The 17348-nt window shown below is 44.2% G+C and overlaps 1 protein-coding gene across 1 annotated transcript; it reads left to right on the forward strand.

Annotated features, from left to right (window-relative positions):
* Positions 1-606: 606 nt before the first annotated feature.
* On the forward strand, positions 607-17348 carry flvcr1 (FLVCR heme transporter 1). Its single transcript, XM_042333179.1, has 11 exons — positions 607-729; positions 835-1350; positions 9156-9300; positions 10487-10627; positions 11462-11529; positions 12377-12480; positions 13014-13124; positions 13392-13497; positions 14174-14285; positions 15823-15878; positions 16661-17348. Exons 1-11 carry the CDS (start codon positions 607-609, stop codon positions 16736-16738), a joined length of 1560 nt encoding a protein of 519 aa, XP_042189113.1. The 3' UTR covers positions 16739-17348.

The raw sequence follows: 17348 nt of genomic DNA on the forward strand, positions 1-17348 counted from the left end.
GATTTTCTTTTTCTTTCTTTTTCTTTCCTCCCTCTCTCTCTTCCCTCCCTCCCTTTCCCCTCCCTCCCTTTCCCCTCTCTCCCCGCCCCTTTCCCCTCCCTCCCCCCCTCTGCAGTCTCTGGCCAATCAGATGTTGGTGAGGGTTGCCCCCCTCCCCCCCCCCGGGGCCCGATCCGATCCTCTCATTCATTCAGCAGCGACTGGTCCGTGTGGTGATGTCCGGGGAGAGAGCAGTTGGGCATCATTGCTCCTTTATATAGACAGTACCTCACCCCCACCCAACCCTAACCCCCCCCACCCCCACCCCCCCCACCCCCACCCACAGGTTCACAGCCGTCTGTAACTCTCTCCGTAAACAGTATATACAGATTGGTTTGTTTGGGGGAAAAAAACAAAGTGTATTTTGCATTTTAATTTAATTAAGAGCGAGAGAGCAGAGGATAGACAGAGAGAGAGAGAGGGAGAGAAGGAAAGAACAGAGAAGAGAGCAGAGGAAAGACAGAGAGAGAGAGAGAAGGAAAGAAAAGAGAAGAGAAGAGAGCAGAGGAAAGACAGACAGAGAGAGAGAGAGACCGGAGAGGAGAGAGCGATCAGCGCACAGAGGCGATGGTGGAAGCGGATGGGGCGGATTACGCGCCCGAGACGATCGCCTTCCCTTCGGAGGTGGGGTCCGGCAAACCGGGGCTGGTCAACGGGGTCCAGCAGCAGCCGGTCAACGGGCACCGGCATGTGGGGGCCAGGGACGTGGCCGGAGGGGAGAGGCGGGGGCCGGGAGATGGAGGAGGGGAAGGAGCAGGAGATGGAGCTGATGGAGATGGAGGAGATGATGGAGGAGGAGGAGGAGGAGAGAGGAGGGCGCCCCCGGAGGAGGAGAGGACGGGGATGCTGAGGGGCGATGTGAAGCCCGGTCAGACCCGGCTGTACCGGCACCGGTTCGTGGTCCTGTCGGTGTTCAGTCTGTACTCGGTGATGAACGCCTTCCAGTGGATCCAGTACAGCATCATCGCCAACGTGTTCGTGCGCTATTACCGAGTGCCCTACGCCAACATCGACTGGCTGTCCATGGTGTACATGCTGGCCTACCTGCCCCTGGTCCTGCCGGCCACCTGGCTGCTGGACACCAAGGGCCTGAGGGTGGTGGCCCTGCTGGGCTCGGGCCTGAACTGCCTGGGGGCCTGGGTCAAGATCGCCAGCGTCCGGGAGGACCTGTTCGCCGTCACCTTCGTGGCCCAAACCATCTGCGCCGTGGCTCAGACCTTCATCCTGGGGCTGCCCTCGCGGGTGGCGTCCGTCTGGTTCGGACCCAAGGAAGTGTCCACAGCCTGTGCCACCGCCGTGCTGGGCAACCAGGTGAGCGGGGGGGGCAACCAGGTGGGGGGGAGGGGCAACCAGGGGGGGAGGGGCAACCAGGTGAGCGGGGGGGGCAACCAGGTGGGGGGAGGGGGGGGGAAGAGGGGCTGGGCAACCAGGTGAGCGGGGGGGGGGGGGGCAACCAGGTGGGGGGAGGGGGGGGGTGCAACCAGGTGGGGGGGGGGGGGGCAACCAGGTGGGGGGAGGGGGGGGGGAAGAGGGGCTGGGCAACCAGGTGGGGAGGGGGAGGGGGGGCAACCAGGTGAGGGAGGGGGGGGGGCAACCAGGTGAGGGGGGGAGGGGGTGGTCAACCAGGTGAGGGAGGGGAGAGGGGGCAACCAGGTGAGGGAGGGGGAGAGTGGGGGGCAACCAGGGAGGGGGGGGGGGTGGTCAACCAGGTGAGCGGGGAGGCGGGGGGGGAGGGTCGAAGAATATGGTCTGGACGGAATGGCACCTTTTGGTCACTTGTTTTTGTCGATTAAACCCCCCCCCCCAAAGGGGAGGATACGTTCAGACGTCTCAAAGCGCTTCGCGGGATAGACTGTGAAGTGTAGTGACTTTGTATTTCGCGGGCCAATTGCGCCCGGCGGCGTCCGTCCCCCGCACAAACAGCCGTGGCTCGGGTGACATTATTATTGGGTGGGGGCGCTGGGGGATGGGATTATTACCCCTCGGAAAGCAATCTACCAGTCGACCAACGACCGGGTTCCTACTTACTGCTACGTAAACAACAACAACAACATCCAGTTCATTTGTGTCGCTCCCATCACATCGGAAAGACGTCCCAAGGGGTTTTGGAGTCGAGGACAGAAGGGGTGGAGGGCAGTGGTTGGGGGGGGGGGGGCTGGAGGAGTGGAAGGAAGGCCAAAGGCATGGTCCAAGAGGAAGGTCTTTAGATGGGACTTGAAGGAGACAAAGAGGGAGGGTGCGGCGGGGAGATTGAGGGATATAGTTCCAGTGTGTGGGAGCAGAGAGGCTAAATGCCCGACCGCCAATGGTGGGGCGGGAAGGGGTGGGAGGTGGGGGGGCGTTGGAGCAGGATGGTGTCCACTGAGCGGAGGGAGTAAGGAAATTTGCCTGGGCTTTCATCCCACCCAAAAGACTTTTTTTTTAAAAAAGGGCAAGGAGGGGGCAAGACGAGGAATCTACCTCCTCTCTCTTCCCCCTCCCCCGCGCCCCCTCAGCCGGGTCAGGCACCGTTCCTGGCCAGGCTTCATTGTTCCCGGAGGATCAACTTCAAAATCCTGATCCTGACCTTTATAACTCCCGTCACAGACTCGCTCTTTCCTAACTCAGCAAAATTTCTTCCAGCGAAGATTCCTATCTGCCACTGCCATGTGCGCACCAACTGCTTATCCACTGCTTATACCTCATTCTCCCTTTCCTTTTGCCACCTGTGACTGAACCTCCAGCCGCTCAATGCCTCCGCTCTGGCGAATGCTCCCAAATTCCCTTTCCCTTGTACTTTCCTGCCCTGCCTTTTGTCTGCATTGACACCCATATATTGGATGAGTAGAAACGTATGAGTACGATTCTAAATCGGACCACATGTAAGGAGTTATTCTCTCTCCTCCTTCCCAGTCACAAAGTGTAATTAATACAGCAGGGAAACAGGCCATTCAGCCCAACTAATTCTGTGGCGGTGTTTATAGTCCACACAAGCTCCCTCCCCTCCTATTTTCTTCGCCGATACCTCGGCGTTACCTTCTACCTCATGTTTTCTTTTAAATACACTGTTGATCGTAAGGCAGGGAGGGGGAATGAGAGGCTCTCTCATGTCTCTTCCGATGCATCTTTTTCCCAGCGTCACTGTTGGCATGAAACAGATGTTAGTCACAAACTTGTTCCAAGGCCGGCTTTTGGCCTCCTTTACAAAGGGATGGAATTGGAGATAACAGTCCCCATCCAGTCAGCTTTATGTACATAAACACCTGATTGAAGAAGAGAGACATCGCCCTTCCTTCCTCTCCACGCACGCACGCACGCACATTGGCAATAGAATCTTTTCGGAACCAAGATATCAAACATCCCCTGGAGAGAGTGTGGGAAAGTGACCTTGAGTAGGTGAAGAGGAGGAAGGCAGGAATCCACATCGAAGTCAGTCACAAGAGAGCCTTTGTGTTCTTATTGCCGTCGTATCAGCAGTAAGAATATCGAGACTCTCGACAATTTTCGCCAGCACTGGAACCAAACTATGGAATTGCAAGGAAATTCCAAAAGGAGATTGATTTGGGCCTCACTGGAAAGTGCATCGGGCCCCTTAAGGCTAACCCATTCATAGGCAGCCTGGAGTCTGTGAACATGTAGAGAAAATCGTCTTATTCTCTTCCACCTCAGTCGGGAGAAATTCCTGAACGCGCGGGCTCTGGGCTGGAAATATTATCGCAGCTGATTTGCTCAGTTGCCTTGTTGAATTGTTCACTCCCGAGGAGAATGTTTCTGTTTTTGCTGGTGATTTAAGGCTACGCTCCCGAGGGAGGGCCGAAAGCAGAAGAGGGTGGCTACGGTATGATCAGAGGGCAATGACCATTCAAACCGTAGTGTTAGCAGTTCACTAGTGATCTGGAGCACTTCTGTATCACTGTGGATGCTTTCGCATCCAACATGAGCTTTAAAAAAAATAGAAATAAAGTTTGGATTTGGTAGTGCAGTAAAACCTTGTTTTGGCAGCGAAATCAACTCATGTTTCAAAGACTAAAGCGCCATCATTCCATGTCATCAACTGTTGAGAACCAAAAGAGCTGCACTTTACGTTGTTCCAGGGGAAGCTCTGGTTGAATATGTTTACGGTTAGTTACCCTGCTGTCCATCAGTATAATTCACATATAAACGCAGAAGTCATTAGGAACACAATACAATATAGCTTTTAAGAGAGAACTGGACAGGTATCGGGGGAAGACGGGTTTGCAGGGTTATGGGGAGAAAGCTGGTGATTGGGGTTAGTGAAAGTGACGCTCTGTCAAAGAACCGCACAGACTCGATGGGCCGAATGGCCTCCTTCTGTGCCATAACGTTCTGTGAATCTATGAAAAAACACAGCAGGTCAGGGGTATATCCACAGAGAGAGGAAAACGAGTTAACATTTCAGGCCTATGAAACTGTGTTTATATCAGATTTCCAGCGTCTGCAATATAATTCACAAACCGGTTCAGTACCACTGTCTGTGAATTATATTGGGTCAATACCACAGGAAGATGCATTTATATAGTCCCCTAAATGAGGGGTTGTGTCTCGGAGTGCTTTTAACAATGGCATAATTTGATGCGAGGTGGGGGAAAAGGTCAATCAATCCACTTTGCAATATATCCTGTGAAGCGCTTTGAGACGTCTGAACGATGTGATAAGGCGCTGTATCAAATGCAAGGCTTATTATTATTAATATTATTATTAACTAGCACATCTGCTGCCCTCACTATCTTGGCTCAATTGAAGCTTTTTTGCCAAAGTAAAAGTGTTGAAAATGGGGAGGGATTGTGCTCCTGAGAAATCAGCCAGTTGTAGCTGACGGGGTAATGTATCTCTGGGTATTCAAGCGCTCTGGGACACTACCCTGCGCGAGGGGCGCTCTATAAATGCAAGTTGTTGTTATTGTGTTAAAACTCAGCACAGGAAATCTTGTCTGCCTGCTCAGTTGGTGGTTAAGGATCCCATGACTGGAAAAGAGAAAGGAGCGTCTCTCTGTGTCCTGACCAAGAAAACCCCAAATAAAATTGGTCATTGCTTTCACAGTTGGTTGTGGGATTTTGCTGTGTGCACAATTGGCTGCCGCACTTGTCTAGAAAGGAGTCACCACACTTCATAGCATATCCTGTGAAGGGCTTTGAAATACCCCCCTGACCTGAAAGGTGCTTTTACCAAATGTAAGGGTTATTGTTGTTATTGTTTGACAAGAGTAACTTAAGTTACAAAGAGGTAATAACTCTGCACCGGTAGAGTAAACAGCACTCGGTTCGTAGCATGTTTTTAAAAACAAGTCACAATGTTTATCTAAATATACTATGTATTCCAAAATAAACCTGGTTTAGTGCTTTAACCTCTATGCTCTCTCTCAATGTGGGGTTTGATCCAGCATGGAGTTGTAAGATGAAAGACTCCCTTTTTTTAAACATCAGAAGCTTCTAAATGTTAGTTTCCGTGACTGTGTCTTCAAGATTAAGGCTGTGTTTAATATTTGGCCCAATGTGCATTCTAAAGTGCTATAAAGATGGAGGAAATGTAGAACCTGGTGGGTTTTCTAGTCACTGAAGTGCTTTTAAACGTTACATGAACAATCAAAGGGCCAATATCAATTGCTGTGGAAATATTACAAAACATCTATTCCCATTGAGATAAAAGGAATGTGTTCAGCAAGTGGGTGTTCATACCTCTTGGCTCGGACAGGTTGGAACAGCATTTAATTGCGGGTGAATACAGTTCTATTTCAAATCTCAGCGCAAAGTTTAGGTCGGAGGCATAATATGGCAAAAGTGTAGAGCTGAAGGAGGAAAATGTAATGTAATAATTTGTTCCCATTTGAAGTCTTGCAGAGTTAGATTAACCTTTTTATCAATAAGAGTTGATACCGACCATTAATTGTGTATGCACTTTTTGAGGCTTTATTTCTTTGGATCCTAGTTGAGTACTATCCATTCCTGTAGTGCATTATTTACAGGAATTGCACAGATAAGAAATTAGACCCCTGAATGTAGAGGAGAATAAAACTGAGACCTTAAAAGTCCCTTTTGTATTGAATATTGAATAACCACTGGGCTATAGGACTCCACAAAATGTCTATGTTATAATAATAATAATAATAATCCTTGAATCTTAAGAATCTGAGGTATAAATGCATCAAATAAAATTAATGACTGGATTGAGTGTAGTCTATAATAATGTTTCCCTTTAATGCTGTTAAACTAATAATATTGTTTGCATGAAGTTGATTGTTTCATCATTTGCATGAACGTTTCACCGACAAAATACACAGTATATCCTGTGAAGCACTGTGAGATGTCTGGAAGACGTGATAAGGCCCTATATCAAAGGCAAGGATTATTATTATTATAACTAGACATTTTGTGGAGTCCTGTAGCTCAGTGGTTAGAGCACTCGCCTTGCAAGCAAAACACCTGGGTTCAATTCCAGGAGGGCAAACCTTGGGCAAGTTTCCTTACTCCACACGTCTAATAATAATCCCTCCAAAAAACAATAATAAATTGATCATTTACAATCCACGACTTGTTTGTGGGGACGCTGCTGTGCCCAATTGGCTGCCGTGTTTCACCCACAAATATATACAGTCAATTCACTTTACAGTCTATTCTGTGAAGCGCTTTGAGATGTCTCGAAGACTTGAAAAGCGCTATATCAAATGCAAGGATTATTATTATTATTTAAGACCCACTTTGATAGCTCACAACTCTACATACGTGGCCTCTCACCACATCCCTTAATTCTTTTTCTTTAGAAACTGATCTATTGGTTTCTGTATCCTTCTCAGGTCATTTCTTTTCCTAACTTCCCTCATTAATTCAAGATTTTCAGTTTGTGTTTCCTGGTGTTTAAAGCGTCGACTGCTAAGCAGGGAACGAGATGCCCGAGGCACTTTATCCCCTTGAGTTAGATCACCTCCAGACTTTTTTCCTCTAACAAGAACAAGCTCAGCTCCTTTAACCTTTCCTCGTATCTTAACGTCCTGAGAACTGATATCATCTTGATTTCTTGCCTCTGGTCCCTCTGAACAGGAGGATTAGATGACCAGCCGGCACATAATACTCCAGATAGTGCATGACCCAACGTCTTCAGTTACCTGAAACAAAACCAGACGTGGCCGGGGGAACACTCAGCAGGTCAGGCAGAATCTACGGAGAGAGGAAAGTCAGTCAACTCTTTCGGGTCCACGACCTCCACGACCCTTCATCAGAAACAAGTATCGTTCTGATGAAGGGTCGTGGACCCGCAACGTTGACTCATTATCCTCTCTCCATAGATGCTGCCTGACCTGCTGAGTGTTTCCCCCGGCCACGTCTGGTTTTGTTTCCAGATTTCCAGCCTCTGCAGTATTTGTGTGTTTTGGCTTCAATTACCTCTTGATTTATACCCTGTTCTGCAGTTTATGATTCAAGTGCGCTGGATTGTCAGAGGTGTCGCCCTTCGGACGAGACATCTGCCTGTTCGGGTGGACATTAACAATCTCATTCTAAAGTACTATTTAAAAGGAGGAGGGAGTTCCTCCCGGTGTCCTGGCCAACAAACCCTCGGATAAAATTGGTCATTCGCTTCTTCGCTCTTTGCGGGACATTGCTGCATGCAAATTAGATGCTATGTGTAATGACAAAGTACACAGTCACTACACCCGTATAATGTATTGCGTGAAGCTCTTTGAGTTGTTTTAACTGTGTATAAAAAGGCGCTACATCAAACGCAAGGGCGTTTATCATCAAATACAAGATTATTCAGCACGAAATGTACTTTCATAAATTTATCAGCACTTAACTCCTCAGATCTGTTTCCTGGTCAACACTTAATCTGCCTTTCGTTCCTTTACTCCCATACTAATGAAAGTTTTTATATTTATCCACAATCTGTATCTGCCACCTGCTGGTTATTACCTGAAAGATCCAAATCCTCCTGAATTGGTTATATTGCTCTTCGTTATTTGCTTTGCCTTCTCCTTTTCAATTTTGGGTATAACCAAGTGAACGTTTGCCTTTATGTTACGCTTGTCTGAAATACAGTCACTACCCTTCACAGTAAGGCGTGTTGAAGTGCTTTGAAATTCCCCCCCTCACCCTCACCGTGAAAAGTGCTATATTAAGTGCAAGGGTTATTATTACTATTATTTGAAAACCATCCCAAAGGAATCCATTTTCTTCCTTCATCACAAAAAAATGCTGCCTTCTGCTGTCCAACCTTTGTTGGCTGTACAACTACTTTAAATCGGTGTCCCCCGATCCACCCGCCAGTGGAAATAGTTTCTCCTTGTTCACCCTCTCGAATCCCCTCATAATTTTGAAAACTTCTGTTAAGTCTCCTCTTAACCTTCTAACCTCTAAGGAGAATAATCCTCGCTTCTCTCGCCTCTCCTGATAACTGGAGTCGCTCATTCCTGGTACCATCCTGGCAAATCTCCTTTGCACCCTCTCCAATGCCTTGACATCGACCCTAAAGTGTGAGGCCCAGAACTGAACATGGACCTTGTATCTATCTGCCTGTACATGTGCATTTTTAAATGTAGACAGAAAAGGGTAAACTTAGTTGTACATGTTGTTCTAGGCTTAGTGGGAGGTGGAGTTTGTGGCTTTCTACACATTTATGCAGGTAATGGAACTAACTAAATAACACAGGAAACCTGTGCTTGTTATTTGGCTTTGGCAAAGGGCTGTACCTATTCAAAAATGTCAACAATACATTTTGAATTTTATGTCCCTTATCGCGTTGTTGAAGCATCGTAAAGCGTTTCATAGGATTTTACTATCAAGTGCAGCGACTGTATTTGTAGGTGAACACAGCAGCCAATTTGCACACAGCATTGTCCCACAAAAAGCCATGAAGTGAGTGACCATGTTTTTTTTTAATGTGGGGGGCTTGTAGGCCAGGACACCATGAGAAGCTCTCTTTTGTTTTGAATACGGGATCTTTAATGCCCACCTGAAGAGGTAGGTGGGCACCTCAGCTTAACCCCTGCATCGGAAGGATGGCACCTCCGCCGAACGCAATCCGAGCCTGGCTCGCACTGGGAGAACGTTATGAAAATCGAATTGTGATTCAATCTCATTGATGTGAATGCCTCGTTTCTAATAATGTTTCTGTTCTTTGTTTCACAGTTTGGCGTGGCGATTGGTTTTCTTTTACCTCCAGTTTTGGTGCCAAATACTATGAATGATACTAATCTGATGGCAAGCAATATAAAAATAATGTTCTACGGCACAGCAATAGTGTCCACGGTGCTTTTCCTCTTAGTAATAGCAGGTAAATAAGTGTATTTCGTGCTGAGAAAGTCAAAGCATTGCTAAGTCTATTGTGTGCCTGTACCCGAAAACCAAAGCACCTTTTTGGATATACCAATTTGTGCTGTGATTACCGTAGAGTGTAAGGATTCATTCTTAAGCTTTTTTTAAAAAAAAAATTCCGAAACTACGTTTGTTGGACTTTTGTTCAAACTGTAAAAGTTAGTCAATCGAGCCACCTCCGATGTGAAGGGTGCTCTGTGACTTCAAGTTCTTGTTGCAATAAGAATTATAAGTAAACCTTAAGACACGCAAGTGTAAAACACTCGTGATTAAGTTATCTGGGACAAGTGGCAGGAATAGAGCCAGATTGCTTTTATGGTGTTAGAAACTATTCATTTTTAAACCAGGATTACGTTGTTTTCCACCCAAATTTTATGCATTTTAACAATTTTTGGATACATGAAAAAAGAACCAATAAATGTTTAATTGTAGGACTTCTTCATTGACTCATGTTTGCGTGCAATAAGGAATGACTGATATTCGATGGGTGGGTTTGTTGACCAAACGTTTGGAAGTGTTTGTTTTTTTTAAAAAAAAGGGGATTATTTTGCCAATTTAGGCATTTGGTCTTTTCCCTTTCTACATAAGGTGTATAATATAATAACAATAATCCTTCATTTGATATAGCACCTTATCACGTCTTTGAGGCTTCTCAAAGCGCTTCACAGAATTTACTGTAAAGTGGTAATTGACTGTTTATTTTGTGGCTGAATTGAGTGACCAAATTATTATTGTTTTTTGAAAGGGAAAGCGACACAATATTACCCCCGGAAAGCGATCCGCCAATCGACTAACAACCGGGTTCCTACTTACTGCTAGGTAAACTGAGGTGTGTGGAGTAAGGAATCTTGCCGAAGGTTTTGCCCAATTTTGCCTTGACGATTTGACAGACAATCATTCTTTTTTTTCCCCTCCGTGCGAGGGTGGCATCTGTATTTAAATTAAAATAAATTAAACAAGAGTGACTTGTGAAAACTGGGACCTGCATAGTGAAAGCTTAATATTAAAGAGGCAGCCTTGGATTTAGAAGCCAGGATTATGCCTGACACACTTCTTTGCCTCCCTGAAATACAATTTGTTTGTATTTCCTTTGCCGTGCGCGGCGTCTTGATGGTAATTGTACTTTGTTTTTATCCTCCCAATAGTATTTAAGGAGAAGCCTCCACTACCCCCAAGCAATGCTCAAGCACTGGTTTTGGACAGTCTTCGTGTAGACTATTCGTACAAACAGTCTGTTATTAACTTGTTCAAGAATGTTCCGTTTATACTACTGTTGTTAAGTTATGGTGAGTACAGTATTTCCTCAGGTTTCTTTTTCGGATTTACCAAGCGATAAATTGAGTGACGTAGAGACCAGGAAACTCTATGTCATTATATGCTTTGCCCTCATGTGGTCCCTAAACCTCACAGTGTCAAATCTCCTTTGTAGCTGCCGAGGTTTGGGTCTATTTGTTTAGATTTAATGATTCATTGGCTATGATCCTTCGAATCTTACTGGCCTTAAATTGAATACGTAGTCAAGATATTGTAATTTCAGGGACTGATGTCTCTTCTAGTTCTCAGGAGAGCTGGTAAATGATCATTTTTCTATTTCATTTTTGTTTTATAAGGTGAGGGATGTAAATCCTGGCCTGAGTAAATACGGGATATCATGTTTCAATAATACCTTCACAGGTAATTGTTGTCCAGTGCATTGATTGTCTTTGTATGTCAATGTTACAGCCAGTTTACACAGAGCAAAACCCCACATGCAGGAATGAGGTGAATGACTTGGGCATTATTTATTTATTTTGGGGGGGGTGGGGGAGTGTGAGTGGGGGAGATTATAAACTGCACTCTTTTTGAATAGCGTGAGCTGTTTAATATTCTCCGAACAGGCATCTTATTCCAAAGGATGACACCTCTCCCGGCACTACATTCAAGTCAAGGCTGTGAGCTCAGAAGTCCTGACCTGGGACTTGAACTCATAATACTCTGACACAAAAGCGAAAGCACTACCAATTTTAGGCGTAATTGTGGGGGGGGCGACAACATGGTTTGCGAAGCAGTGCTCTCAATTCAAATAAACTGTTCAGTGGATGCATTGAACTAATCCCAAGTTTTCTCTTCTTTCTTTCTAGGCATTCTGACAGGGGTCTATTATTCTGTGTCAACGCTATTAAACCAAATGATTATTGATTATTATGAGGTAAGTTTACCTTTAGGCTTAACATATTTAAATTATCTGGCCATACAAATTTTAATTCGGAGCAAAGATGAATATAATAATCCGTGCGCTGTTTTTGATATGGTACCTCGCCTTATCACGTCTTCGAGGCGTTCTCAAAGCGCTTCACAGAATAATACTGTAAAGTGAATTGACTGTGTATTTTGTGGGTGNAAAAAATATGGAATGCAACCTAAGAATTTATTGCATAAAATGGTAATAGCTTAGGCCTGTTACTGCTTGGTCTTTCCTACCCACTTGGGACTTGGGCTCACGCAGTCGACTAGGTGGTTTACTGATGAGCCAGACAGCCTGGATGAACAGACTGTGTAGCATGACTGCCTAAGCCGGTTTAACCCCAAGGAGTTCCCCCTTCACCTTGGACCACATCAGGCTAGAGGAGTTTGGAAGAAGAAAGCCATTGTATTAAATTGCATTTCTGCTAAAAATGCTGCCTCTGGAGAGATGCACTTAAAACTTTAATATTAATAAGAATAATAATCCTTACATTTGATGTAGCGCTTTTCACGTTGGAAGGACATTTCAAAGCACCTCATGGTTTATATTGTAAAGTACACTCGCTGTGTATTGTGTAGAAGAAAAGCATTATTAATGGTTGCTTTCATGTTTTGTCTGTTTTCAGAAAGTTGACAATTAGCAATGATCAATGTTACTTTATAATAGTCACTTCAGTCATGCTGTACGATGCTACTAAATCAGTCTAACCATCAGATTTACTAATCTATAGAATCATTCAAATTCAGCACATATTACATGCAAACATTATTTCTATTGATAAATTTGCCAATTTTCTTTTCTAACTTGTAAGGGACAAGAGCTGAACGCAGGGAGAATTGGACTCACTCTAGTGTTAGCAGGAATGTTAGGTTCCATCATTTCTGGTTTCTGGGTGGACCGCACAAAAACGTATAAGTGAGTATAATCTTATCATTACTAATTGCAGTGTTCAATGTTTAAATAACAAGCCTTGCATCTGACGTAGGACCTTAAGACAATGAAATAACTTGAAGCACTTCAGAATGTTTTGTATTTATTAAAAGTTTGTAGGCAGATGTGGCATCTCATTTGTACACATCAATGTCCCACTAATTTTTATCTGGGGGATTTTTGGCCATAATAATAACAATCATATCCCTGGCATTTGATGTAACGCCTTATCACGTCTTCGAGACGTCTCAAAGTGTTTCACAGGATACACTGTAAAGTGCAGTGACTGTATATTTTGTGGGTGAAACACGGCAGCCAATTACGCACAGCAGCGTCCCACAAACAGTCATGGATTGAGTGACCACAACATGACACCGGATGAAACTTCCCTACTCTTTTCGAATAGTTTCATGGGACCTTTAACATCCACCCAAACAAGCAGATGGGGCCTGGATTTAATACATCAGTTCTGAGATAAAATGTAAATCTCACCTTGAGTCTTTCTGTATCTTTTGCAGGCAGACAACCTTCGGAGTCTATGTTGTCTCATTTATTGGAATGCTGGCTTTTACTTTCACACTAAATCTTGGCAACATCTACATAGTTTTTGTGACAGCTGGAATATTGGGGTAAGAGCCAATTCCGTTATCGACAGAAGATGTTGGTTATGGTTCTTGCAAAATAATCTCCTCTTGACTTGGCTCTCCGCAGAGACCAAGTAGTTTGAAAATGACGCGCTCAGAAAATGGGCAGCACACATGTGTTGTATGCTTTTCTGTCAGGTTGCTCTGTTTTTGGTATAAACAAACACTTAAGTAAATAAAAGTGAGGGGAGCAGTGTGAAAGTAACACAGAGTTTCTCACACTGTAAAACTGAACGTGCTTTATATTTTCAGCTTTTTCATGACCGGCTATCTCCCACTGGGCTTCGAATTTGGTGTAGAGATAACCTATCCCGAGTCCGAGGGGACATCATCTGGCCTTCTTAATGCATCTGCACAGGTAGCTGAGACAAGAATGTCCATGTAAACAGTCATCAAGTGTGTTGGAATACATTGCTTCATGTAATCCACACCACACACACACACACACACACACACCGGGCATATTCAGGACAGACATGGACTGCCCGATCAAAAAACAGTATCGAAAGAAGGATGGCATTTAATTGGAAGCAAAACAAATATTTGGGAAAGGAAATTGTAAAAGCTGCGGTATCTGGGCTGGGTGTAATACAAACACAGCATTCGTGTTCTCACGAGGGTATGTGAAAACTCCTAACTTTCGCACCGATCAGCAGCTTCAGATAGACTGACTCATCCACCTGCTGTGCCAGCAGCCACCTTGGCTCTGTGCGGGGATTCAGGTGATCTGTCTGATGGTTGTGACCTAGATATCAGTGGCGGCAAAGGGCAGGCTGGGCTCTGCTCCGTTTGTCCTTTGAACCCGATGCGTGTGGTGGAGAGAGAGATCAGGCTGCGGTTACATCTATCTGCTGCTTCGGCCCAGCTCTCTATCATTTGACCCAAACGTCCCAATTCACTTCTTCTCCCGGGCAGTGAACCGAACGACCTATGAAATTATACGGTTCTGAGCGGTGAAATGTTCTGCTTCTGATGCGAGGGGTCAACTGGATTGTTTTTTTTTTTAAAAATAATGTAATGTTATGTAATTGCAGCTTTTTGGAATCGTGTTCACTCTGGCCCAAGGAAAGCTAAAAACAGAGTTCAACAGTTTAGCAGGAAACCTGTTTGTTTGTGGTTGGATCTTTGTGGGAATCATCCTTACAGGTAACCAGCTTCGCGTTTAGAAGTTATTGTCTCGAAGCGCTTCACAGAATACACTGTAAAGTGAATTGACTGTATGATTGAAGAAGGCAGTAGTGGAGGGCTTCCCACTATAAAACAAAGAGGTCATTTCATAACCAGTCAGTTGTGAAGCTAGTTTGTTCAGGTTTTGGAAAAGATTATCACCAGAATGTGTTGAATGAACCAGGAATGTGTCTGTCCTTGAAAACATCACATTATTACCGCTGATCACAGCAAAAGCAAAATCATGCAACCAGAAACTACTTCTCTGGGTGTTGGATGGCGTTACAGTGTTGGCATCCCAACACTTGATTGAGTTCAGTGTTGATTGAAGGGATTGATGAGATTAAAGACTCTTTGCTCACTGTAAAAGCTCTTAATGCCTTGTGTTTGCCCAGTTCTTGGTGTCCCTGAATCCACAACACAATCCTACCTGATGACTCAGGAGGTGGTGGTTGACGTGGGAAATTTCATACTTGTGCAAAGGGGTGGCGGAGATATTCTTCTATTTTTTGGGGAAGGGGTTAGAGCGAGTTCTTGGGGCATTTGATATGTATATATATGCTGGATGTTACCTGTCTGGCAGTGTTTGATACTGAGGGTTTGTGCTAAAAGCGGAGAAAGGGTTTTCCAAGGACTGGTTTCCTTCACAAAGAGCCACAAAAACTCACTTTAAAAAGTCAGAGCTACTCCAGGTGCTGGTCCTGTTCACTTTGTTTGTCTTTTTATTTGTTTTCGTTCTCCAGTAGCAGGTTTGTAGACTAGTATCTCCTCCATCTGATGCAGAAAAATTACATCTCTTGCCACTACAATCCAATCTTTGTCCAATGCAATGAAATACTTTATATTTCGCATGGTGGTGAGATAGATGAATCCCTATGGAAAGTGCTCTTTTTTTAAAAAAAAATGTATTGCCCCTACTTTGTTCCCGCATTACTCCATATTCCCCATTTCGAGTTCTTCGCTGGTTGCTCTGTGCAGATGAGTTGGAAGGAAGGTTGATGTGTCGGGCCTCAAGCAGTGTTGGCTGAAACTATAAAATGTGCTTAATGTGTATTACCTTCAAAGGACACCATAATGCATGATGCCAGTGTGGTTTCATGATCAGTTCCCTTTTTATAAGCTTTGCAAATGTACTCCATTTAAAGCGCGCACTGGGGAGGCAAGATTATTTGAGCTGCTTCTGTGGCATTGGCTCGTATACTATTCGTGCACTCTACATGTCAGCTGTGGAGAATATTTGATGTATGAACTGCTGTGCGACCTGGAGTAGCATTACGCAGGAGACTACGCAGGTGAGAGCAATTCCAAGACCTGAGAGAGTAAGTTTAAAAGTGTTGATGGACAAAGACATCCCAGAATTTAGTTTATTTAAAAAAAATTACCATCCCTTATTCTGTTGAGCGTGTAAGTGAGCTAAGTTGTAAGCCCATTTGAGGCATTTTGTTAAGGCAAAAAGCACTGCGTAAATACAAGTTTTTAAAAATGGATAATTTTGTAAGGTCTATTTATTCTACAGGTTTAATAAAATCAGACTTGAAAAGACAAAAAGCAAACTCATCTGGACTTGCAGAGGTGGGTCATGCACTTTATTTTATTTACTTCCCAATTTCCTCTTCTTGGGAAAGGTATTTAACTCTTTGTCTCCACCCTCCTTCACTCTTCCCCTCATCACTTTTTCTCCCTCATTCGTTGCACCCCCTAAAATACAATCTGATTTATTCAGTTCCCTCTCAATTGTTGATGAGTAAGGCTGTTTTCTTTTCAGGGACTTACTCATCCGACTCAGAAAGGTCATCACAAGGAAAGATTTGTAATTTCCTGCTATTTTGGTCGGATGACTTCCTCCACTGTACACAATTCCGTTTCGCTCTCTCCCACCCCCACACCCCCCCCCTCACTTGTCCTGTAAAAGATCTTTTTTGTTTTCCTACAAGTCAATTAACCCGTTCTGTAACTACTCTGGGTGCTGTTGTGGCAATAATGAATGGCTTTTTGTTAGCCAACATTGCTTCCAACAGTGAGCACCAACATTGATGTCATTGAACATTTGGTGACAGGTGTCAGCCTGCCTGAGCTGGTAGAACTCTTGCCTCCCGAGTCAGAAGGTTGTGGGATCAAGCCCCACTGTGGTATTTGAGCTCAAAGTCTAGGCTTACATTCTAGTGCAGTAACGGGCGTGTAGGTCTTGTCAAAGGTGATGTTTTTTGAATGAGATGTCCTGACATCGAAGGCGCTATGTATGAACCTAAATTGTGATTGTAAAGTTGTAAATGTCGATTGTAATGCTAAATGTCATCTAACCAAAATAACAGGAAATTAATTGTCTTTGTTGTTCCCCCTCCACCCCCACATAGTCTGCTTCTTGTGAACTGCTGGAAAAGGTTTCCACTCCGCAAATTGAATACCGCACACCAGACGACACTGCAATATAAACCTAGAAGGTTAACGACGCAAAGCAAAGCCAGTACGCTACAATGCACAGAGTGTTTGTGGGTACTGAAACAGACATGGATACAACAGTTAGGAAACCTACTGATAATTTATTGAACTGTCAATATTGTTTTGAAGAAATTCTTCACAATGTGTTCATTCGTGTGGGTTTCAAGAGCGCGTTGTTTCATTACAAGCCACCAGATGCAGACTTGACAAAACAAATAAAATAGGGGAGTTGGAGGAACAGAAAATAGTTCTTAAGACCAGATTTTTATTTTATTGTACAAAGATGAGCTAAAGTTGAAAAAACATCATTGTGCTGTTCAACCTTGGAGTCATTGCAAAAACAGATTTGACCAACATCTCTTTATAGATCAGTTTCCAAAATATAAAGGTCCCTAAATTTTCAGCGTTGTTCGCAAAAATGTTGCTGCTTTTTTTCAAAAAAAAAGTATTGTGTTTGACATTGTAATTCTATCAGTTATTGCTCTTGGACTTGTTGGATGAGTTAAGATAGCGTTACGACAGTGTTCTGTAAAATAAGAGGGGCAACTTTGTCATCAAAAAAGTAAATATTCACAAATCTCTGTATTAAAAAAAAGGATTTTA

Source organism: Callorhinchus milii, unplaced genomic scaffold (genome assembly GCF_018977255.1).
Source record: "Callorhinchus milii isolate IMCB2004 unplaced genomic scaffold, IMCB_Cmil_1.0 Scaffold3, whole genome shotgun sequence".
NCBI lineage: Eukaryota > Metazoa > Chordata > Chondrichthyes > Chimaeriformes > Callorhinchidae > Callorhinchus > Callorhinchus milii.

Coding starts and splice junctions, on each gene's coding strand:
- flvcr1 (XM_042333179.1), top strand. CDS start 607: ATGGTGGAAGCGGATGGGGCGGATTACGCGCCCGAGACGATCGCCTTC. Junction 12,481..13,013: donor GACCGCACAAAAACGTATAA/GTGAGTATAATC, acceptor TATCTTTTGCAG/GCAGACAACCTTCGGAGTCT. Junction 14,286..15,822: donor TGTGGGAATCATCCTTACAG/GTAACCAGCTTC, acceptor TTTATTCTACAG/GTTTAATAAAATCAGACTTG.